The 25011-nt window shown below is 40.7% G+C and overlaps 1 protein-coding gene across 8 annotated transcripts; it reads right to left on the minus strand.

Annotated features, from left to right (window-relative positions):
- Nucleotides 1-9295: 9295 nt before the first annotated feature.
- On the minus strand, nucleotides 9296-22102 carry LOC147360796 (aldo-keto reductase family 1 member C3-like). Of its 8 annotated transcripts, none has more exons than XM_086331131.1 (11): nucleotides 22034-22102; nucleotides 20826-20954; nucleotides 17685-17852; nucleotides 17247-17363; nucleotides 16860-16880; nucleotides 15940-16017; nucleotides 15386-15508; nucleotides 14469-14578; nucleotides 13440-13605; nucleotides 11509-11591; nucleotides 9296-9506 (listed from the first exon to the last, which is right to left on the minus strand). In XM_086331131.1, the coding sequence occupies exons 2-11, from the start codon at nucleotides 20907-20909 to the stop codon at nucleotides 9464-9466; spliced, it is 993 nt and encodes a 330-aa protein (XP_086187257.1). In that variant the 5' UTR covers nucleotides 20910-20954; nucleotides 22034-22102; the 3' UTR covers nucleotides 9296-9463. The 8 variants fall into 8 exon arrangements, with proteins under 8 accessions (XP_086187257.1, XP_086187256.1, XP_086187255.1 ...); XM_086331130.1 differs by having other exon boundaries at nucleotides 20826-20992; XM_086331129.1 differs by having other exon boundaries at nucleotides 21929-22102.
- Between the last annotated feature and the right edge of the window lie 2909 nt (nucleotides 22103-25011).

Consider the following 25011-nt stretch of genomic DNA (forward strand, 5'->3'; position numbering starts at 1 on the left):
TGATCAGAGGAAACCTTATGTGCAATGTTCCAACCTACCTGGGTACTGTCTGGAGACTGGCGTCTGTTCCACTTAACTCTAAACTTAAACTGAAGAGCAGCTGGAGTGGCTATTACAGCTACAGGAGGAATATATATATATATATATATACACACACACACAGGGATTCAAGGACAAAGGAATAAAGGTGGAGATATAGACTAGATCATGTATTAATAAAACCCTGAATAGAACTGGGGTGTGGTTTGGGGGGACATAAGGCATTCAAAAAACAGTCAAATTTACGGGAATCAGAAAGCCATTCTTGGGCCAGGCACGATGATGACTCAGAAATGACTGAGACCCCTCGGCTTTCCTGTTGGGCTGATCCCAGGACTATGAGCATGATGAGCAAACTAATGAAGAAAAGTCATGACAAAAAACAAATCTAGCCAAATTTTTACCTGTTGTTTCAGGTACCCAATTATGAACACAGACACACACAGGAACACACACACACACAGCAACATACACAGCAACGTACACAGAGACATCTGGACAGGGCAAGGGTGAGGAGGGGCAGCGCACACTTACAAGGGGTGGAATGAGTTTGGACCCCTCCATCAGAGTTCTGCCCCAGCACCTTGGGACCCACATGGCCCAGTAGGGTCGGGACACCCAGTGAGCACAGAAACCTCTGCTCATACTTGGCTTTGGGGCAACCTCTCTTTCCCCCTCCCACCAAGCTGCCAGCTGCCAGCTGCCAGCACACCCTGGAGAAGGGGTGACCCTGCCAACATCAGCTCCAGCTCTGCTCCAGGTCCTCTGGGCAAAAAGACTGCTCAGGGACCCGTCCACACATGGACACCCCTGCAAGACCAAGACACATAATTTTCACCTAATTTCATAGGGATGCTTCCCTTGTGGCTCAGCTGGTAAATAATCAGCCTGCAATGCAGGAGACCTGGATTGATCCCTGGGTTGGGAAGATCCCCTGGAGAATGGAACAGCTACCCACTCCAGTATTCTGGCCTGGAGAATTCCATGGAGTATACCATCCATGGGGTCGCAAAGTGTCGGACACGACTGAGCAACTTTCACTTTCACTTTCTCCCATTCTGATGGTTGACTTCTCACTTTGCTTATAATGTCCTTTGCTGTGCAAAAGCTTTTAAGTTTAATCAGGTCCCACTTGTTTACTTTTGTTTTTATTTCTATTACTCTAGGAGGTGGGTCATACAGGATCTTGCTTTGTTTTATGTCATCGAGTCTTCAACCTGTTTTCCTCTAAGAGTTTTACAGTTTCCGGCCTTACATTTAGGTCTTTAATCCATCTGGAATTTATCTTTGTGTATCATGTTAGGAAGTGTTCTAACTTCATTCTTTTATATGTGCCTGTCAAGTTTTCCCAGAACCATTTATTGAAGAGGCTGTCTTTGCCCCATTGTATGTTCTTGCCTCCTTTGTCAAAAATAAGGTACCCATAGGTACATGAGTTTATTTCTGGGCTTTCTATCTTATTCCATTGGTCTATATTTCTGTTTTTATGCCAGTACCATACTGTCTTGATGACTGTAGCTTTGTAGTATAACCTGAAGTCAGGAAGGTTGATTCCTCCAGCTCCATTCTTCTTTCTCATGACTGCTTTCACTATTTGGGGTCTTTTGTGTTTCCATATGAACTGTGAAATTTTTTCTTCTAGTTTTTCTAGGAAAATGCCATTGGTGATTTGATAGGGATTGCATTGAATCTGTAGATTGTGTTTAGTAGTATACTTATTTTCACAATATTGATTCTTCACATCCAGGAACGTGGAATGTCTCTCCATCTGATATGTCATCTTTGATTTCTTTCATCAGTGTCTTATAATTTTCTGTGTACAATTATTTTGTCTCCTTAGGTAAGTTTATTGCTAGATAATTTATTCTTTTTGTTGGAATAGTGAGTGGGATTGATTCCTTAATTTCTCCTTCTGATTTTTCATTGTTAGTATATAGAAATGCAAATGATTTTTGTGTATTGATTTTGCTAAATTCACTGATTAGCTCTAGTAATTTCTGATAGTATCTTTAGGGTTTTCTATGTACAATATCATGTCATCAGCAAACAGTGAGAGCTTTACTTCTTTTCCGATTGAATTCTTTTTATTTCTTTTTATTCTGAATGCTGTATCTAGGACTTTCAAAACTATGTTGAATAATAGTGGTGAAAGTGGACACCCTTGTTTTGTTCCTGATCTTAGGGGGAATGCTTTCAGTTTTCACCATTGAGAATAATGTTTGCTGAAGGCTTTACTATATGTAAAGCTGAAGGCTTTACATACATGGCCTTTACTATGTTGAGGTAGGTTCCTTCTATGCCCACTTTTTGAAGAGTTTTAATCATAGATGGGTGCTGAATTTTGTCAAAGGCTTTTTCTGCATCTATTGAGATTATCATATGGTTTTTATCTTTCGATTTGTTAATATGGTGTATCACGTTGATTGACTTGCATATACTGAAGAATGCTTGCATCCCTGGAATGAACCAAACTTGATCATGGTGTATGAGCTTTTTAATTTGTTGTTGAAGTCTGTTTGCTAAAATTTTGTTGAAGATTTTTGCATCTATGATCAGCAGTGATATTGGCCTGTAGTTTTCTTTTTGTGTGTTGTCTTTGCCTGGTTTTGAGATCAGGGTGATGGTGACCTCATAGAATCAGTTTGGAAGTGTTCCTTCCTCTGCAATTTTTTGAAATAGTTTTAGAAGGATAGGCATTAGCTCTTCCCTAAATATTTGATAGAATTCTCCTGTGAAAACATCAGGTCCTGGGCTTTTGTTATTTTGGAAATTTTTGATCACAGCTTCGATTTCAGTGCTTGTAATTGGGTTGTTCATAATTTCTATTTCTTCCTGGTTCAGTCTGGGAAGATTGAACTTTTCTAAGAATCTGTCCATTTCTTCCAGGTTATCCATTCTATTGCCATATAATTGTTCATAATAGTCTCTTATAATCCTCTATATTTCTGCCCTGTCTGTTGTAACCTTTCCTTTTTCATTTCTAATTTTGTTGATTTTATTTTTCTCTCTTTTTTTCTTGATGAGTCTGGCTAAGTTCAGTTCAGTCACTCAGTCCTGTCTGACTCTTTGCGACCCCATGAACTGCAGCACGCCAGGCCTGCCTGTCCATCACCAACACCCAGAGTTCACCCAAACTCAAGTCCATCGAGTCAGTGATGCCATCCAGCCATCTCATCCTCTGTCGTCCCCTTCTCCTCTTGCCCTCAATCTTTCCCAGCATCAGGGTCTTTTCAAATGAGTCAGCTCTTCGCATCAGGTGGCCAAAGTATTGGCCAGCATCAGCTCCAGCATCAGTCCTTCCAATGAACACCCAGGACTGATCTCCTTTAGGATGGACTGGCTGGATCTCCTTGCAGCCCAAGAGGCTCTAAAGAGTCTTCTCCAACACCACAGTTCAAAAGCATCAATTCTTCAGCGCTCAGCTTTCTTCAAAGTCCAACTCTCGCATCCATACATGACCACTGGAAAAACCATAGCCCTCAATTTTGTTTATCTTCTCAGAATCAGCTTTTAGTTATATTAATCTTTACTATTGATTCTTTTATTTCTTTTTCATTTATTTCTGCTATGATCTGTATAACTTCTTTCCTTCTACTAACTGGGGCGGGGGGGGGGGGGTTGTTCTTCTTTTTCCAGTTGTTTCAAGTATAAAGTTATGTTGTCTATTCGAAGTTTTTCTTGTTTCTTGAGGTAGGATTGTTTTGCTATAAACTTCCCTCTTAGAAGTGCTTTTCCTGCATCCCATAGGTTTTGAGTTCTCATGTTTCATTGTCATTTCTTTCTAGAAATCTTTTGATTTCCCTTTTGATTTCTTCAGTAACCTATTGGTTATTTAGAAATGTATTATTTAATTTCCATGTGTTTGTGTTTCTTACAGTTTTTTACTTGTAATTGATATCTAGTCTCATAGCACTGTGGTCGAAAAGATTCTTGATACGATTTCAATTTTCTTAAACTTACTGAGACGTGACTTGTGACCCAAGATGTGCACTTGAGAAGAAGGTGTATTCTTCTGCATTTATATGGAATATCCTGAAGATATCAATGAGATCCGTCTCATCTCATGTATCATTTAAGACTCGTGCTTCCTTATTAATTTTCTGTTTTGATGATCTGTCCATTGGAGTTAGTGGGTGTTAAAGTCTCCTACTATTATTGTGTTACTGTCAATTTCTCCTTTTATGTCTGTTACTGTTTGTCTTATGTATTGAGGTGTTCCTATGTTGGGTGCATAGACATTTACAGTTGTTATGTCTGCCTCTTGGATTGATCCCTTGATCATTATGTAGTGTCCTTCCTTATCTCTTGAAATATTCTTTATTTTAAGGTCCATTTTGTATGATATGAGGATTGCTACCCCAGCTTTCTTTTGCTTTCCATTTGCATGGAATATATTTCTCCATCCTCTCACTTTCAGTCTATATGTGTTTTGAGGTCTGAAGTAGGTTTCTTGTAGACAACACATATATGGGTCTTGTTTTTGTATCCCTTCAGCCAATCCGTGTCTTTTGGTTGGTGCATTTAATCCATTTACGTTTAAAGTAATTATTGATATATATGTTCCTATTGCCATTTTCTTAATTGTTAGGGTTTGATTTTGTAGATCTTTTTCTTCTCTTGTATTTCTTGACTATAGAAGTCCCTTTAACATTTGTTGTAAAGCTGGTTTGGTGGTACTGAATTCTCTTAACTTTTGCTGGTCTAAAAAGCTTTTGATTTCTCCATCAATTTTGAATGAGATCCTTTCCACATAGAGTAATCTTAGTTGTAGATTTTTCCCTTTCAGTACTTTAAAAATATTCTGCGATTCCCTTCTAGCCTGCAGAGTTTCTGCTGCAAGATCAGCTGTTAAATGTATGGGGTTTCCCTTGTATGTTACTTGTTGCTTTTCCCTTGCTGCTTTTAATATTTTTTCTTTGTGTTTAATCTTTGTTAGTTTAATTAGTATGTGTCTTGATGTGTTTCTCCTTGGGTTTATCCTGTATGGGACTCTTTGTGATTCTTGAATTTAATTGACTATTTCCTTTTCCATGCTGGGAAATTTTCAACTATAATCTCTTCAAAAAGTTTCTCTTACACTTTCCTTTTCTCTTCTTCTTTGGGGACTCCTATAATTTGAATTTTGGTGCATTTGATATTGTTCCAGAGGTCTCTGAGACTATCCTCAGTTCTTTTCATTCTTTTTACTTTATTCTGCTCTTCGGGAGTTATTTCCACCATTTTATCTTCCAGCTCATGGATTCGTTCTCTGCTTCATATATGCTGCTATTGATTCCTTCTAGAATATTTTTAATTTCAATAATTGTGTTGTTTGTCTCTGTATGATTATTCTTTAATTCTTCTAGGTCTTTGTTAATTGATTCGTACATTTTCTCCATTCCGTTTTCAAGGTTTTGTGTCATTTTTACTATCATTATTCTGAATTCCTTTTCAGGTGGTTTGCCTATTTCGTCTTCATTTATTTGGACTTCTGTGTTTCTAGTTTGTTCCTTCATTTGTGCAGTGTTTCTCTGCCTTTTCATTCTTTTTTTTAACTTATTGTGCTTGAGGTTTCCTTTTCCTAGGCTTCAAGGTTGAATTCTTTCTTCCTTTTGGTTTCTTCCCCGCCCCCCGCACCCCTCCCCCCACCCACCGCCAAGGTTGGTGCAATGATTTGTGTAAGCATCATATAGGGTGAGATTTATGCTATTTTTTTTGTTGTTTATTTATTTTTCCTCTGATGGGCAAGGCTGAGTGAGGTGGTAATCCTGTTTGCTGATGATTAGGTTTGTATTTTTGTTTTGTTTGTTGTTTGGATGAGGTGTGTCCTGCACAGGGTGCTACTGGTGGTTGGGTGATGCCAGGTCTTGTATTCAAGTGATTTCCTTTGTGGGAGTTCTGACTATTTTATACTTCCTAGGATTAGTTCTCTGGTAGTCTAGGGTCTTGGATCAGTACTTCTATGCCAGAGGCTCAGGGTTCGATCTCTGGTCAGGAACAAAGACTCCACAAGTGGTTTGTTATGGCATTAAGTGAGATTAAAGCACATACTCAAAAATAGGAAACCAAAGATGAACTCCAGACAAATGAGAGTTACAAAATCAGGCAAATAATAATTAAAATGATGGAATATACACATATACATATACATCCATAAGCAAAATCAAGAGAGTCCAACAAAAATAAAGTACGATCGACTGACTCAGAGAACAAAGGATACCAAAAATGATATCTACCAGTTAAGAACAAAACTAATGAAAGCACAAACTGGAAAACTAAACTAAAGCAAGGCGCCAAGTGGGGAATAAAACAATGAAAACAAAACTAACAAATATGTTGAGAGGAAAGGAGAGAAAGAAAAGAAAGAAAGAATAGATATGCAAAGCTAAACAGAGGTAGATAAAAAAGATTTATATACATTAAAGATTAACTGCTAGGGGGAAAGAACAGTAGGAAAAGCAAACAAAGGAAGGTTTTAAAAAATTAAAGTTAAAAAAATTTTTAAGAGAAAAACAAAAAAAGGAAGAGGAATGAAAAAACAAAACAACAAAAAAGAAAACTCCACAGAGCTGCAAAGGCCCAACATAGAGGCAGAGGTTTATAACAACAATAAAAAGTGTGATTAAAAAAAAAAAACAAACCTCAAAAGCTTAACTAGATTTCATAGTGCCAATAAAATCAGCAACTACAATGGGGGTGGGGGGGAGGAAAAAAATACAAAAGATACATAAGAAACTATACAGCAAGTAAAAACGAGAATAATAAATGTTTTTCTTGAGTCACTGCTGTCAGGATCCTTTCCTTCTCTTTGAATTACAGTCCACCTCACCCCCCTAGGATCCCCCCCCAACACTGTGCCGGTTTCTGGACCTGCTGTGGGGGCAGTTCAGATTCTAATCTGTTCCTACTCCTGTGTGTTCTTGCCTCCAATGTCCACAGCTATCAGAACTAGTGCGTTTTCTTTTGTGGGAGCTCTCAATGTCCTTTTATATATTCCATAAACACAGATTCTGCATAGTTGATTGTGTGGATTTAACTTGTACAACTTGTACAACTGGTGGGAAGGTTTTGGGTCCTCTTCCTTAGCCACACTGCCCCTGGGTTTCAATTGTGGTTTTATTTCCACCTCTACATGTGGGTCATCCACTGGGGTTTGCTCCTAAGGCTGCCCTGGAGAACTTGGGTTTGTCCCACTGAGGGCCAGGTGTGGAGGTGGTGTAGCTGTTTGGGTTGCAGGGATTCTGGCAGTACCCGGTACTCAGAGGAGTTGGCAGCTAAAGCATCAGGAAATATAGTGCTCTAGAAGGGTATGGCAACCTGTATTGTCCAATACACTCCAGTATTCTTGCCTGGAGAGCCTCCTGATAGAAAAGCCTGGCAGGCCACAGTCCACAGGATGGCAGAGAGTTGGACACGACCGAAGGGACCCCATGTGCATAGACACAAGACTTTTTTTTTTGCCTGTGACAGTTCTTCCCCAGTGGGGGTTGAACATGAAGGTAGCACAGCTGCTTGGGTCATGGGGACTATGGTGGCACCAAATGTTCAGGGACACGGACTGCCTGAGCCACTGGAGTATTGACCCTATCAGAGTCTTTTTTCAAGTCTCTGGTACCTAGCCATCAGAAGGCCTCTTTGGCGACTCTTTGTCCATAGCTCCGGCCCTCTCAGGCACTTAGAGGGCTCCCTTGCTTGGGGTCCTTCCCTGTTGTTCCATGCATCAGCCACATAGAGGGCCCCCTTCCCGGTGCCACACCCTGCCCCAGGGTGGGGTCCTATTCTGTAAATCGGCACATGAGGCACTTAAAGGGGCACTCCGAGTGGGGTCCTCCTCTGTAGTTCCCTGCCTCAGGTGCTTGATGGGTCAGTCTCTCTATTGTTCAGCTGCGCATGCTGGTGTGTGGGCAGAGAGAGGCTATGGTGATGGCTCCATCCCCTGTGCGTGACTTGGCATTTCCCACCACAGACTCCTCCCTCACATCCCCTCATCTGTCTCTCCACAGCAGCCCTTGCCCTGGGATTGCTCCACAATACCTAAGCTCCAGCTCCCAACCACTGCATCTTCTAGGGGACTTGCATCCCTGTCCGGGGTGTGTATGGCTGCAGCAAGAACTATCTGATTATCATTCTATTCAGGCTGCCACAGATCAACTACTTCACACTCAGCCTTAAATGCTTCTCCTCTGACTCAGACAATTGCCCCGCTGTGGGGATTGGACTCCTGCTTCAGTTCCCCCATTCGCTGAGGGCAGGTTCAGTCCTACTAACACTCCAGTTTTTCCCTCTAGTTCCTTCATCCTACGGAGTTTTGTGTGGTTCCATATATTCTTTTCCGCTGGTCAGGTCCTCCTGTCCGCTGTCAGCTGGTGTTCTGTATGCACTTCTGTGTCTGAATGTGTATTCCTGGGGTATCCGAGGAGAGAGATATACTCCATGTCCACCTACTCATCTGCCATCCTATTCCTCTACCGAGTGACTTTTTAAAAAAATCAGCTCATGTAACTACTATGCTCAAAACCCAAAATGTAATTCTCCATTTCTCTCAGAGTAAAGTCCTTTCAAAAATCTACATGACACAGACCTCCTGGCCCCACTGGCTCTCTGGCCTTCTCTCCACCTCACTAAACTCCACCCACATCAGCTGACTTGCTGGCCCTTAAATATTATATGAATACTCATACTTCCTTGACCAGCATTTTCTGTTCCAGAGAAATGCAGGGAGCACTATCACTATGTTTCAAGGCTCTTTCTTGTACAAATGAAAGTTGTGTGGGATGAAGTGTAGTTGGCTCCTCTGTCTAACAGCTGTACAGAAATGGGAGAGATTGTGTAGAAATATCTCCTACAGGCACTTGCCCATTTCTTACAGCTAAATACTCCTGATTTTGTTCACAGGCTCAGCCTCCACTAGACTATCAACTCAAGAATGTCTCATTTTAATTAATATCTATTGATAAAACAATTCCTAGGCAAATGATTAAGAAATTAAATGAATAAGATTTGCTGCCTTACAGTAAGCAAAATATAATGCTGGATTTGTAAATGGTATTTTTAGCTTACCAAGATAATTATGCTAAGTTAAAAAATAAATATACAACGTGTAGATTGACGACTACTTCTCTTTGTAAATAAAAAACCACTCACATTTGCACAGAAAAATGCACAAAAGTATTATTAAAATGGTTAATCACAGCTTATTTAGTTTTCAATCCTTTGCCTTCTATTTCCTAATTTTCTGTAATTTATATGTATAACCTTAATTATCAGAAAAATAGTATTCTTACTTTGAAGTCTTTATTGTTTCATAAAGTGTTAAATGTTTTAAAAGGAAAAGCAACCTTTCAAAATTTCTGACACTTCATTTAAGCACCTCCACCAAGTACAAAATCTTCTTCACCACCGTAGAAGCAAGACATTCTCAAAGAACCACGGTGAGAGCTGAGAATCAATATTCTTCAGAGAATGGAAACTCAGGATGACTGACACCACTGAAAGAGAAGAATGATTCATTTATTAAATCAGCCTTGTTGTCATAAAGAACATTATTCTGTGAATGTGGTCAGGATGGGCTAAAACTCTAAATCTAGAAATATGTCCCTCGTTCTCCCCCGAAATCACACCTGCAGGTGTCTGCTCCATGTGCACACGGCACCTGCACATCCAGTCCCAACATTCACGTGTGATATTCACTACACAGTGACAGGTAGTTGGATTCAGGTTACAATTTATATGAGAGCACAAGACTTAGGGCTAACTGTGGAGGTCCTTTCAAACACAGGTAGAACTTCTTCAGTCCCTAGTTGATGAAAAGGGGAACAAATTAGCTGCCCTTTACCACACATTCATGGATAAGCAAATACTGAGCACTCCAAAAATACAGAGTACCTCCAGTAAGGAACTTGTCATCTATAGGAGGCTACCATGCGCACCTGAATAAGCATACAGTTCAAAGTGGGATCATTACCTTTTTAATTTAGTCAAACATTGGTTATGCAGTAATTACTATTACTGCTTTTTCATTTTCCCTATGTTTCTACTTTTCTTTCAGAATTTGTCTTTTTCAATTTGACTCATAAAAGAGTGCCTTCTGAGCAATTCCAAGTACGAGGAGCCTGGCTCAGGTCATTACTTGAGCCCACACAGAGTACAGAAAAGTAACTAACCACCTTTTTCTCAATTTTCATGTCTTTTATCAGAAGCATGATAGCTATAAAAACAATAGGGAGAGTTTTGAAATCTTTCACTGGAAACAAAATCTTCGTTTCACCAATAATTTGTATTCCCTTCTCTCTAAACTCCCTTCCAACATCTCCCTGTATGATTAGCCCTCTGTCCCTTCAATCCTGACATCTTCCTGCAGTAACTGGGCAGCTGGAATTCAATGTTAGTGACTAATTCAAAATCAAGAGGGTAGGGGCTCCCCAGGGGATGGACACCTGATGGACAAATATAACAATGGCGTGAGTCTTGACTCAAGAAACCACAGAGACTCAGATGATCTTACCTGAGTGTGTTCTGCTAAGCAGTCACTCATTGGAGGGTCAATTAAGCTCATGATCTACTTGTAATTCAGTTTTGTGGATAACAAAGATGAAGACATGGGAGTTGTAATAGGGAAGAAAGGGCAGTAAAGTGATCGATTTGTAGGAAGCAGATGGTGTCTTGGTGAAGAAATGTCCATTAGGAAGAATGTCCACCAGACACTTAGGGGACAGGGTAGGGCAGGCCCATGTGACATCATAGCACTGATAGATGTTGGCCTTTCTAGGGCCCTCCTCCATAAAAAAAAAAACATCTACAGTACATTTTAGAGTTGTGGGCTTCCGAGGTGGCTCAGTGATAAAGGATCCACGTGCAAAGCAGGAGACATGGGTTTGATCCCTGAGTCAGCAAGATCACCTGGACAAGGAAATGGCACCTCACTTCAGTATTCTTGCCTGGGAAATCCCAGGGACAGGGAAGCCTGTTAGGCTACAGTCCATGGGATACCAAGAGTTGGAAATGACTGAGTGACTAAATAACAACAACAAAACTTGAATGCAATTCATGATGGATTCATTATTATACAGTTATTATTAATATAATAATTTGCCACTGATGTAGAAAGAAATAGAGATTAAACGTGTTCACAGGACCCTGAAAGAATACAGGGCTGCAGGCACCTTGCCCTCTGTGTGTCCTGGGTCCCTAAGCCTTGAAAGCAGGTACACCAGGCACAGGAATTAGGGGCACAAAGTAGTGAATTCACCACGATGTCAACTCAGTGATTTTATTGATGGGCTGGCCTGGGCCCCATCACATTTCTCTTGGTCAGAGACAGAGCTCTGGAGGAAACCTCTGGTCTGAGGACTGCAGGAAGCCCCTAGTTTACTCCTACTCTAGAAATCAACACTGTTTTCCTAGGTTTAAGCTTTTAAAAAGCTAAGCTCTCCTGCTGACCTGCCTGCTACAGAAAACAGTATTTGTGGGAAACATCGGCAAGTCACTTACAGGTGAAGTTCGTAATATCTTATATTTCTGTTGAGGCCATCGATTGCTTTCATGTCTTCTGGAGTCAGTTCAAAGTCAAACACCTGGAAGAAAAGAAGAATCACATTGACCTCTCCCCCAAGGAGCTGGCCTCCCCCTGGGGACTGGAGGACTTTCCAGCTGGATGGAGACAGAAAGAGGGGACAGGGAAGACATGTTTGTCCTCAGTTTCCAGATGAATAAGCCTGGGACCTTCTGCTGAGTTCTCACCTCTCCTTCCCACACCTTCTTCTCTGTCCACCTCACAAACATTACAGCGCATCAGTCGCTTATCTTTCTAAGTGAATCACTTGAGACAAAAAACAAGAAATCTAAAATCGTTTTTTTTCCAAACACACTGCTTTTAGACACACCTGACTTGATACCTGAACCTGAGTTGACATTAGACTGATTGCCTCTCACCAACATACCCTAAGGGTGACAGCATTCAGCTGAAGCAATGCGGAAAGGAGGCTCCCCTGAGAAAGCCTGTTCAGGAATTTGATATCAAACTACTCATTATCTATGACTGAATCTAAAAAAAAACTTTATGTATATGCCTTCCTGGAGAAAGTTATGAGAAGTGTTTGAACATTAAGGAACAACAAATTATTAAAAATTCACATCATAACAAGGAAATGGAAAGCTTAATTTTGTAGAGAAATTCATTTTCTCCGAAGTGATCTCTTGTTTCAATGCAACATGAACCAAAGACTTAAACACATATTCTGTTGTGAAAGTTGGTATAGTGGTACTGAATTTTAAATAAGAGAAGAGCTAGTCAAAAACAGCCAAGACATCCTTAAAATAGAAGAAAGTACCATACTGAAAAGCAAAACCTATTTTTTACTTCAGTAACACAGTACAGAAATCGTTAAATAGAAAAGAGTGGGCAGAAATGCACTTATGGACACTTGATATGTGGCAGAGTTGACAATGAAAATGTGGAAATGGACAGTTGTTTTTGTTATTCAGTCACTTAGTATGTCTGACTCTTTGTGACCCCAAAGGAAGAGGTTTTTCTCCCCACTCGCTGACTGAGAATCATATCACTGTGCTGAAAAGAAGACTAGGATAGTGGCCTTATTCTAGCCAATAAAAACTATACAGAGAAGTCTTCAGGCTCCTCCAACAAGAGCCACATCCACCTGCTAAAGCAGAACTCCCGAGCTGCTCAGCACTGAACTGCAAATGCACAAAAGAGCCCAGCCTGGAGGACAAGAGCTTAGCTGAGTGCAGGCTGATTTTCAAACCACAGATTCAGAGATACATACATGAACTCTGCATTAAATCCTGAAACTGGGGAGAGTTTCCTGTACAGCTAAGGGCACAATAATGGTCCCCTACAAGTAAATCAAAAGAGAAACAACCTAGCTAAAGTGGACAAAGTCATTAAGAGGAACTTCACAAAGACAGAAACTCAAAAAGATTAAATGTATGAAGATGAAAGCCTATTAGTATTCAGGGAAATACTAAATAAAACCACAATGCTTTGGAAGTTAAAGATAATTTTTCTGCCCCCAAATTCACATGTTATGGTGTTAAAAATGGAGCCTTTGAAGGAGGAGTAGGTTATGATGGCAGAGCCATCACAAATGAGATTTCAAGAATATCATATTCATATAAGAGATTTGAGAGAGCTCTGTTTCCCCTCCAACATGTAAAGATACAAGGAGAAGCCTGTGACCTGGAGGAGAGCCCTCACCCAACCACACGCACCCTGATCTCAGATATACAGCTTCACAACTGTGAGAAACAAATTTAATTTTTTTCACAGCCACTCAGCCTGTAGTGTTTTGTTAGAGCAGTTCAAACAGTCTAAGAAAAATCACATGATGCAATTTTATCAATTGAAAACAGAGAAACTATGATATTTTCCTTAGAAGCCCTCTGCCCACAGCCCTGCTCATCACCTGCATGTTCTCTTTGATCCACTTCTTGTTGTTGCCCTTGGCCAGAACCACAACCCCACGTTGTATCTGGTAGCGAAGGGCAACCAGAGCTGCCGTTTTCTTGTGCTTTTGGGCAATGGCAGAGAGAACCGGGTCCTCCAGGAGAACGGGGTGGTTCTGGTTCACCCTGGAAGGAATTTCAGAAATGCTGAGGAGCTGAGACCAAGCAGTTTCTAAAGAGGCTCCTCAAACAGACCAAGTAGGTCCACTCTAGACCAGTGCTTCCCAAGTCTGGTCCAGGGACCAGCAGCATCAGCATCACTTGGAATCTTTTTAGAAATATAAATTCCATGGCTGAGCTGAAGACAAACTGAATCAGAACCTCAACTGAGTCACTTTCCATTCTGTGTTTACAGAGCTCTGCAGGTGATTTGGGTGCATTATTGAGTTGAGACCAGAATGCCAAATTGTGGATTATTTTCTTTAATTCTCTGGGGATGTTTTTCTTCTGTAGTCAAGGGCATGAATAGAGAAACAGTAGGGAAAGCCCAGGAATTCTTTATAAATTTCACTTTTTAAGGCATTGATAAAAATTGAGTAGTCTCAAAAATAAGAGACATTTATTTCATCATTATTTTTTTAGGATGTTCACAGAAATGCTTCAAATTGAAATTTCTTCTATCATCATATACCAAGCAGTTACATATTATCCAAATTTTAGATATGAGCTAAGTGAGGCTTGCAACATCTATTTTTACAAATGTGTTAATAATTAATAAGTAAATAATTACATCAGCTTGTGTCCCTGGTCTCAGCTGGGGGATTATATATAGATTTCAATGCAGGCATTTGTTATTGATGAGTCTACAAGTCAATACAATGTATAAAAATTGTCTGGGTGATGGGAAGATAAAAGAGAAGGATTAATTTCATCCCACCTCTCTCTCCCCTCTGCCTATGAGAGTTTTCTGAGTACTGTGTTATTTAAATTGTTTCATCAAAAATTGAATTTCAGGGAAACTCCCAGATGTCTTCATTAGGATTCAATACCATTCTTTTACTCGTTGGGATCCCAGACCAGCATAGGCAACAAGAACAATTTCATGTGACTTGCAGAAATCCAACAGTTTGCTCTGGTTGAGATAAGGGTGACATTCCACCTGTAGAATGCCCAAAGAGAATGGAGTGTCAGATTGTATGCAAAGGCAATACTAATATGACAGAGAAAGATTAAAAGTTTTCAAAGGCTAAAGGGAAGACTAGAACATTAAATGAAAATGGGAAATGTCAACATTTACAGAGAAACAGAGAAAAGTGTATTTATACAGTTAATTTTATGATAGACATGGATGGGAGAACCAGTCCAATATTGAGTAATCAAAAGCTGCGCTCTACATTTGAGTAGATGTTCCTGGGTAAATATTTCATAATTCACTAGTATCACCTTGAACCTTTAACTTCACCCTCTAACCTGGATGATTTTCATCACCCCCAACACATTTTTCTGAACCATGCTCCCTGTTTAAGACTCATAAATGCTGAAAACTAGACCAAGAATTCAGACACCAGAACCCCACACAAACCCTTAAAATCCATCTCAGCTGTTTTGACTCTTTATTAATTTACTTCTGATTCCATGTTTTCATCATCTTCCTTCCTGTATGCAGTTCTCTTCAGGGCACTTTTCCCTCCATCTGCTTATCCTTTCATCTCAGGGAAATGCCTCCTTCCTCTAGTTCTGAGTTCTACCCACAGTTTAGAAGGAAGGCATCCCACCTTTTCCACCCAGACTGTCAAGCAGAGATACTGCTACAGATTCTATTCACACCATCCAGAGAGGCTCTGCTCTCTAGAATCCTCTGACCCACAAAGGTCAGATGAACAGGAGGGGAGGAAAGACAGACATCAGGCTCCAGGGCAAGAAGGAGGTTCTGAAGAGCAGGAGGGAGAGGAGCAGAGCTGCTCACTTGGTTGCAGACAGGCTTATACTTTAGCCCTGGCTTGTTCAGGATCCTCTCCAGCTGTTTGTGGTTGAAGTTGGACACCCCGATGGACTTGGCCAGCCCTGCATCCTTACACTTCTCCAGGGCCTGGGAGGGAGGGGTGGTGAACAGTCATGAACAGTCACTTGGAATGGGCAATAGAATAAGAATAAATGCTGAAAAGCATCAGTAATCACACTCATCCATCAAGAATTACCTTTGACTATCAAGAAGAAAAACTAGGAAGAAGGTCATGATATAAAAAGAAAAACTACTGCCCCCGCCTTAGAAAAACTCCAGAGAAGATATATCACACGGGAGGGAAAAGATACCTGTCTACACTGTCCCAAATTCTCCTCCTCCATTCCTCTCTGTGACCATTTAAGCAATGGTTTCCTCCACACAACCCCAGCATCCATGCCCTTAGATTCATGAACTGCTGAGTCTGATGGTCCACAGCCCATTCTCACAGGTGGAAGAAATAAAGGGAGTTCCCCCTCTTCTGGCTCCTCCCCTGGTTCTCTCCTCCCCAGACTCACCTCCCACGTGCGACAGAAATCCACTGAGTCAAATATCAGTTTTCCATTTTCATCTTTTGGAAATAATTCCTCCCCTGGCTGGAATAGAAGAAGTCATTTTAGACATGTCACAAAATAATTTCTCTGCATTTACAGACTGCCAGGCACCAGGGAGTAAACCCCCATCAGGTAGGTTCACAAATTTCTAAATATTAATATTTGCAAAGTGATTTGCACATATAGAGTTGTCAGCCTCCTTTAGGAAGGAGGCTTATTCCAAACTCTTACACTCAATATATGTTGTAATAAATACAATTTTTCTAGGTCCTAAAAGGGACTCATAGTGACTTCTCTGAATTTTGTCTGCTCCTTGTACTTGCCTATTTTGAAATCCTTTTCTGGACTGGGAATGGCAGTAAGTTACATGACATAATTTCCAGAATAAAAACTGCAGTCTTCATATGGCTAGATATCAGACTTTCTTTCCCCTCTGAGCATCAGGCGCCCTAGGGCAGGCATGGGAACCAGCAAGGCTATCTTCAGGTGGATATGGAATGTGGACAATCCACACATGCTCTCAAATAGTCATGACCATGAGCCTCAGACTGCCCCAAGGTCATATTTGCTTCCAATGGAAAATGTTCAGTAAAAAATAAACTAAATCATGAGTAGTGTCCTGATAAGGGATAGAAGAAAGGGGACATTTCTGAACACTGCTGCAAATCCTTAAAACTCTCTGTGTCTGAGACTTGCCATCTACATAGTCCACTAAGTGATTCTGCATTAATAGCTTGAGTTTATTTCTGTAACTTGAAATCAACAGTTCTAAGTAAACCATCATTCTTAATGGCTAAGTGCAGTCTACAAACCTCATCGTGAAGACAGGCAAGAGTGTAGGCAATGTCTCCCAATTTCCTATACAGTTAAGAGGTTTGACTCACCCAGAGGAAGCACCACCAAATCTGCTCAACTCAAAAGAGTAAAAGACAAGATTAACTCATCATGTTCAATGTAAGGCAGTGTCATGCTCACCACAGCTGTACCAAACTCTTGGTTCATGAAATCCCCAGACACTCAGGAGTCATAACAAGGACTGTGTGCAGAACTGGCCGATTTTTATTTCCTTTAACTTTTCAGGCAGAGGCTCAGATTATTAACTCCTTTCAAAAAACTCAGTAAAAATATCACAAAGGATTATTTGGGGGATTCTACTCTAGTATAATCATCCTTTCAACCTACTAAGGAAAATCTTTATTCAACTATCCATGCAAGTTGATACACATTCTAACACAAGATATAACATTGATGTGATCACACAAATTTCTAACCTTCAGAGCCATTGGATAATGCATAATATAGAGATCGACATAGTCCAGTTGAAGATTTTTCAGTGACTTTTCCAAGGCTGGTCGGACCAACTCTGGTCGAAGGGAAGTCAACCAAAGCTGTAGAGGTTAAAGAATGAAAGTTGCATTAATAATACACAAGGGAATTTCTTTCTTTCTTTCTTTCTTTCTTTCTTTCTTTTTTTTTTTTTTTTTTTTTTTTTTTTGAGGCTTGTGGGATATTACTTTCCCTACCAAGGATGGAATCCCGGCTCATGGCAGTAAAGCACCAAGCACACTGAACCACCAGGGAACTCTAATACTTTAGGAATATACCAGTAAGCATAGTTCCCCAAACAACTCCACCAAAGGATCCTATTATGTAATTGTCATCTGGGCACAATCACTTGCACACGTGCACACACACAATACACACAGTACCTTTGAAGTGCAGAATATGTCTTCTCTCTTCACAGTGCCATCTGCAATCTTGCTTCGAATGACCTGGCCAATCTCCTCTTCATTTTGGTAGGCATGAGCACAGTCAATATGGCGGAACCCAACCTCTATAGCGAATGGGGTAAATTCCAGAGCTTCCTTCTTAGCAACCTACATAACCAACAAAGGTAGAAGTTGAATATCCACATAAGATATGGCTAGGCACAAGCTTTGATCTTTCCAAAAATCAACTTTTTTCTGTGTCCTTGGTTAGTTCTGTATGTATAGTGATGAACCCCTGACAGTTTCCCTTAACATTCCTAATAAGTAATTAAATGAACACTACCCAGGAACCCTTCAACTTCAGGTGATCAGTGGCTGATTGCTGGTATCAGAGGATGGCAAAATCACCTTTAGGTTCAGTGACTTGATGAAAGAACTCAAAGGACTCAACAAAATGTTGTAGTCATGAATATGATTTATAATGTTAGGTGTTTGAAGCAAAATGCTCAAAGTTACAAGGTGCCTGGTAAAAGTATCAAGAACCAAGGTGAAAGCTTCTGAGACATCTATCTACCAATGAAGCCACACAGAATACACCCCCCAAAAAATGTATCTTTTCAAGGTATACAATGTGATATTCTCATATAAATTATTCTTGTTATTCACATGTCTGACTCTTTGCAACCCCGTGGACAGCAGCACTCCAGGTTTCCCTGTTCTTCCCCATCTCCCAGAGTTTGCTCAAACTCATGTCCATCGAAAGAGTGATGCCATCAAACCTTCTCATCCTCTGTCCCCTCCTTCTCCTCTTGCTCTAAATCTTTCCCAGAATCAGGGTGTTTTCCCATGAGTTGTCACTAGCATCAAGTAGTCAAAGTACTGGAGCTTCAGCTTTAGCATCAGTCATTCCAAGGAATATTCAGGGTTGATTTTCTCAAGGATTGACTAGTTTGATCTGCTGGCTGTCCAAGAGACTCTCAAGAGTCTTCTCCAACACCACAGTTCAAATGCATCAATTCTTTGGTGCACAGCCTTCTTTATGGTCCAGCACTTACATCCATACACAAACATGACTACTGGAAAAACCATAGCTTTGACAATATGGACCTTTGTGGGCAAAGTAATGTCTCTGCTTTTTAATACACTGTCCAAGTTTGTTATAGCTATTCTTCCAAGGAGCAAGTGTCTTTTAATTTCCTGGCTACACGCCATTCACAGTAATTTTGGAGACAAAAAAAAAAAAAAAATAGTCTGTCACTGTTTCCATTGTTTCCCCATCTATTTGCCATAAAGTTATGGCACGGGATGCCATGATCATAGTTTTTCAAATGTGGAGTTGTAAGCCAGGTTTTTCACTCTCCACTTTCACCTTCATCAAGAGGCTGTTTAATTTCTCTTCACTTTCTGCCATTAGGGTGGTGTCGTTTGCATATATAAGGTTACTGATATTTCCCAAGGCAATCTTGATTCTAGCTTAAGCTTCATCCAGCCTGGCATTTCTCAGGATTGTACTTACTCATATAAGTATCCATTCTTAATAATTACCACAAGCAAGCTAGTTAACACCATCACCTCACATAGCTACCTTTTAGAAGTGCTTGTAAGAAGATATAGATCTAGTCTCTACAAAATCTCAAGATATAGCCCATTATTTTTAACTATAGTCAACTTGCTGTACATCAGGTCTCCAGAATTATGCCTCTTATAACAGAAGGTTGTACCCTTGACCAACATCTTTCCATTATTCCCAGGCTTGTCACCAGCTTCTGCTCACCATACCTCTACTCTCTCTTCTATGAGTACCACTATTTTAGATTCCACCTACAAAGAGATCATTCAGTATTTGTCTTTCTACTTCTGGCTTACTTCACTTGTGATTGCAAATGGATTAACTTTGTCTTCAGTGCTCAATAATATTCCATTTCTTTTTATGTGATTCAGAATCTTTCCCATTTCAAGGAGGTAGATAATTGGTATAACACAGTTCTGCTGAGTCTAGTTCTGATTTTTCTTAAATGCATGGACATTTGGGAATGGGCTTCCCTGGTGGCTCAGATGGTACAGAATCTGCCTGCAATGCAGGGGACCTGGGTTCGATCCCTGGGATAGGAAGATCCCCTGCAAAAGGGAAAGGCTACCCACTCCAGTATTCTGGCCTGGAGAATTCCATGGACTGTACAGTAGATGGGATCGCAAAGAGTCAGACATGACTGAGTGATGTTCACTTTCGTGGATGTATCTGGGAATGAGCCCATGAGCTTCAGTAACAGCCCTGTCCCTTTCCTCCCCTCAACCCAATGTGCTCTATGAAGTAAACAAATTCTGTCTTCTGTCTGCAAAATGTCTCTTAATAATTTTTTCATTTTATAAATTAGAATAGTAAGCCTCAAAGTATAAGTCCAGTCCCTTGTCACATCTATTCTAAAGACAAAATAGAAAACTTTCTGGCTTGCAGTCCAGAGACTTGTCCATTAACCCCTCTTTGACCAAGCACTGCAGACTATAATAAAAACACATTACAAAACCCCAGGATACATTACAAAACCTGGCCTATAAGGTTGTATCTTATCCCCTCAAGTGATACTAAGATTCCCATCAGAAGTTTTCAAGCACAAACAGAAGCACAAGGCAAAACACAGCTGGAGTGTTTCTTGCCTGGCACCAAGCAGGTATCCCACAGTAGAAAAGCAATTCTCTCCCATTAGTTTTCAGTCACTTCATCTTCAGGATCTTCCACCTCAAATACTTCTCTGGGTCATGTATTATTGGAAGCAGGAAAGGGCTCTTGAACTAATAAAACGTACAGAGAAACCTTGCAACTGCAGTCACCCACAAAGGAAAACAGCTGACAGTGATCTTGACAGCCAAGTCTCACCTCTTGTGCCAAGCTGGAAAAGAGACAGAAACTGGAGGGGAACCCAGACCCAGAGTAATCTACAGGTGAGCACAGTTTCATACCCTGATGCAGAGTGAAGACTGAATGTTTTCTCCTCTTTAATAGGGCATGGTTCTGGCCTGGTTAATGGAACAATGTGATCCTCCCAGAGTTGCACAGGAGCTCAGTGCTTGACAACCCAAGTCCTTTTCACTCATGTTACATCCACTACTATTTATATCTCGACCTACAACTGCTACTGTTACCTCTAGAGGTGCATAGGTTCCAAATCCCAGGACAGGAATGAAGTGGCCGTCATTAAGTTTCACTCTCTGGCTTTTGGGATCCATTGCCTATTTCTCCTTGGAGTAAGCAGACTGATGTTTTTCTTCTTCCTTCACAGGTTAGGAATAACAGGAAGGTAACACCCCAGCTGCACCATCCAATGTTAGCAGATATATTGTAGGAGGAGCATGATTAAACCAGTGCCCATTGAGTAAGAACAGGATTGAAATCAGTTAGCTTGTTTGCTTTTTTTTTTTTTTAGCAGTAAAACACTATTATATAATGATGATATGTGCTGAATAATTATTGACCATATTTTAGACTAGAAACTTCCACAAGAGCAATATTTTTTATTTTTCTATTACAAAGCCAATCTCGATCAAACATCAGTTGAAACAAGTCTTACAGTACAAACATACATGCATACTCAAATTACACAATCCAAAAGTGTTTAATAAGCATTTCTGAAAATGTTACCCTTTAATAAAGAATCAAAACTTCAAATGAAAATAAATTTGCCTTTTTTCATTTTCTGCCAGCAAGATTATTATGCTTTACAGACCTGACTGGTGAAATCCTGAACATGATATGGAAACCAGACATTTTGCCAAAGTGCTTATTGGAGGTTAATTATTAATAGTTTTAGGATATCATGTACAGTGTGCAAACTCTGAGTGATCATACCTTGTACTTAATTATGTAACTTTAATAGTACTCTCATAATGTAACTGACACATATTTTACATAATTTACTAACTGTTCCACATTATTCATAAAAGAAAAACCTATAAACAAATTAAAATACAACAAATTTGGAAAGAGTAATGAAAATTGTGATGCACTTATAGACAAGGATATTGTGAAGACAAATAAAATTTAACATGTGCAGTGATGTCAGATAAATGGTGAGATGGGAGGACAGAAGACTCCCATGGGAAAACAAGAAAAGAAAGAGAAGGCAGCTGAAAACCTCATAAGAGCTCTGGAAAACAGTCAAACAAAGATCTATAACAAAAAAAAGTGAACAGGCAACTAGGAAAAGTCCAGAACAGAATGACAGAAAATTTCATCATGTATTACTCACCTGTACCCTCTTCCTGCCTGGGGCAGTGCAGTCTTGATCAGTTCCAGTTGCCTCCCTCAAACCAGAATGATCAGAGAAAACCTTATGTGCAATGTTCCAACCTACCTGGGGACTGTCTGGAGACTGGTGTCTGTTCCACTTAACTCTAAACTTAAACTGAAGAGCAGCTGGAGTGGCTATTACAGCTACAGGCGGAATATATACATATGTACACACACAGGGACTCAAGGACAAAGGAATAAAGGTGGAGACATAGACTAGACCATGTATTAATAAAACCCTGAATAGAACTGGGGTGTGGCTTTGGGGGACATAGGGCATTCAAAAAACAGTCATAAATTTACCGGAATCAGAAAGCAATTCTTGGGCCAGGCACGATGATGACTCAGAAATGACAGACCCCTTAGCTTTCCTGTTGGGCTGATCCCAGGACTAGGAGCATGATGAGCAAACTAATGAAGAAATCATGACAAGAAACAAATCTGCCAAGAGCAAATTTTTACCTGCTGTTTCAAGTACCCAGTGATGAACACAAACACACACAGGAACACACATAGGAATACACACACACACACACACACAGCAACACACACAGGAACATACACACACACATCTGGATGGGGCAGTGCACACTTATAAGGGATGGAATGAGTTTGGACGCAGCCATCAGAGTTCTGCTCCAGCACCTTGGGACCCACACGGTCCAGAAGCCTCTGCTCACACTTAGCTCTGGTGTAGCCTCTCTCCCCTCCCACCAAGCTGCCAGCATGCCCTGGGGAAGAGGTGACCCTGCCAGCATCAGCTCCAGCTCTGCCCCAGATCCTCCAGGCACAAAGACTGCACAGGGTCCTGTCCACACATGGACACCCCTGCAAGACTGGAACAGGTAAGTTTTTCACCTAATTTCATAGGGATTCTTCCTTGGTGGCTCACTGGTAAAGAATCTGCCTGCAGTGTGGGAGACCTGGATCAATCTCTGGGTTGGGAAGATCCCCTGGAGAAGGGAACAGCTACCCACTCCAGTATTCTGGCCTGGAGAATTCCATGGACTGTAAGAGTTGGACACGATGGAGCGACTTTCACTTCAGAGGGAGAGAGGAAGTTAATGAGAGAGGAATTTTTGTCAAATGAAACAATAAGAATAAACACCTGAAAAAAAAATCAGCTATGAGATAGACATTGATAGTTTACCAATAATTTATAGGAATTGAGAAACATAAGAAGAATGCTACCTTAACTAGGGAATGCAGCATACTAACATTCACAGTGTAGGGGTTCCAGAAGCAGAAGAGAGGAGGAAAGGGACAGAAAATGTATCTGATGAAAGTATGGCTAAAATTCTCTTAACCTAGGACTTCCCTGGTGGTCCAATAGTCAGGACTCTGTGCTTCCACTGCACGGGGCACAGGTTCCGAACCTGGTCGGGGAACTACTTATCAAAGGTGATTAAAATCATGAGATGGGGGATATTCCTGGATTACCTAGATCACTCTGGTATATTCACAGAGTCCTTATATGTGGGACCTGGGAGGGCTGTAGTCGAAGAGAAGGTGGCAAGATAGGAGCGTTAGATAAGAGAATCAAAGACACTATGTGCTGTCTCTGAAGATGTTGGAAGAGTGTCCAAGACAGAAATTGAAGCGTTCTCTTGTTGTACAGTGACATAGTCGAGTATGACTCTTTGCACCCCATGGACTGTAACACACAAGGATTCCCTGTCCTTCACTATCTCCTGGGGTTTGCTCAAACTCATGTCCATTGAGTCAATGATGCCATCAAACCACCTCATCCTCTGTCGCACCCTTCTCCTCCTGCCCTCAGTCTTTCTTGCATCAAGGTCTTTTCCGGTGAGTCAGCTCTTTGCATTAGGGTGAAAAATATTGGAGCTTCAGCTTCAGCATCAGTCCTTCCAATGAATATTCAAGGTTGTTTTCCTGTAGGGTTGACTGCTTTGTTCTCCTTGCCGTTGAAGGGACTGAATCTTCTCCAACACCACCGTTCAAAAGCATCAATTCTTCAGCCTTCTTTATGGTTCAACTCTCACATCCATACATGACTACTGAGAAAATCATAATTTTGACCATATGAAACTTGGTGGGCAAAGTGATGTCTCTGCTTAATACGCTGTCTAGGTGTGTCATAGATTTTTTTTCCAAGGACCAAGTGTCTTAATTTCCTGGCTGTAGTCATGGTTCACAGCAATTTTGGAGCCCAAGACAATGAAGTCTGTCACTGTTTCCATTTTTTTCCCCATCTATTTGTCATAAAGTGATGGGACTGGATAGGCTTCCAGGTGGCACTACTGGTAAAGAACCTGCCAATGCAGGAGACATAAGTGACATGGGTTCTACACCTGGGTCAGGAAGATCCCCTGAAGGAGGGCATGCCAACCCACTCCAGTCTCTTGCTAAGGGAATCCCATGGACAGTGGAGCCTGGCCAGCTACAGTCCATAGGGTCGCAAAGAGTCAGACATGACTGAAGCGACTTAACATGCATTCGCACATGATGTGACTGATTGCAATGATCTTATTTTCTTGAATGCTGAAATTTAAGCCAGGTTTTTTACTCACTCTACCACCTTCATCAAGAGGCTCTTTGGTTCCTCTTCACTTTCTGCCCAAAAGATGGAGTTATCTGCATAACTGAAGTTATTGATATTTCTCCCATCAATCTTGATTCCAGCCTTTGATTCATCCAACCCTGCACTTAGCTTGATGTACTCCACATATAAGTCAAATATGCAGGGTGGCAATATACAGCCTTGATGTACTCCTTTCCTGATCTTAAACCAGTTCATTGTTCCATGTCTGGTTCTAACTGTTGCTTCTTGACCTGCATACAGGTTTCTCAGGAGGCAGGTAAGGTTTTCTGTTATTCCTATCTCTTTAAGAATTTTCTACAGTTTGCTGTGATCCACACAGTCAAAGACTTTAAAGCAGTCATGGAAGCAGATGTAGATGTTTTTATGGAATTCCCTGGCTTTATCTATGATCCAAGAGATATTGGCAATTAGATCATTGCTTCCTCCACTTTTGTAAATCCAACTTGTAAAAGTTCTCAGTTCACATATTGCTAAAGTCT

Source organism: Bos grunniens, chromosome 13, assembly GCF_055505025.1.
Source record: "Bos grunniens cultivar Pamir isolate PY7600 chromosome 13, Bosgru_T2T1.0, whole genome shotgun sequence".
Classification (NCBI taxonomy): Eukaryota; Metazoa; Chordata; class Mammalia; order Artiodactyla; family Bovidae; genus Bos; species Bos grunniens.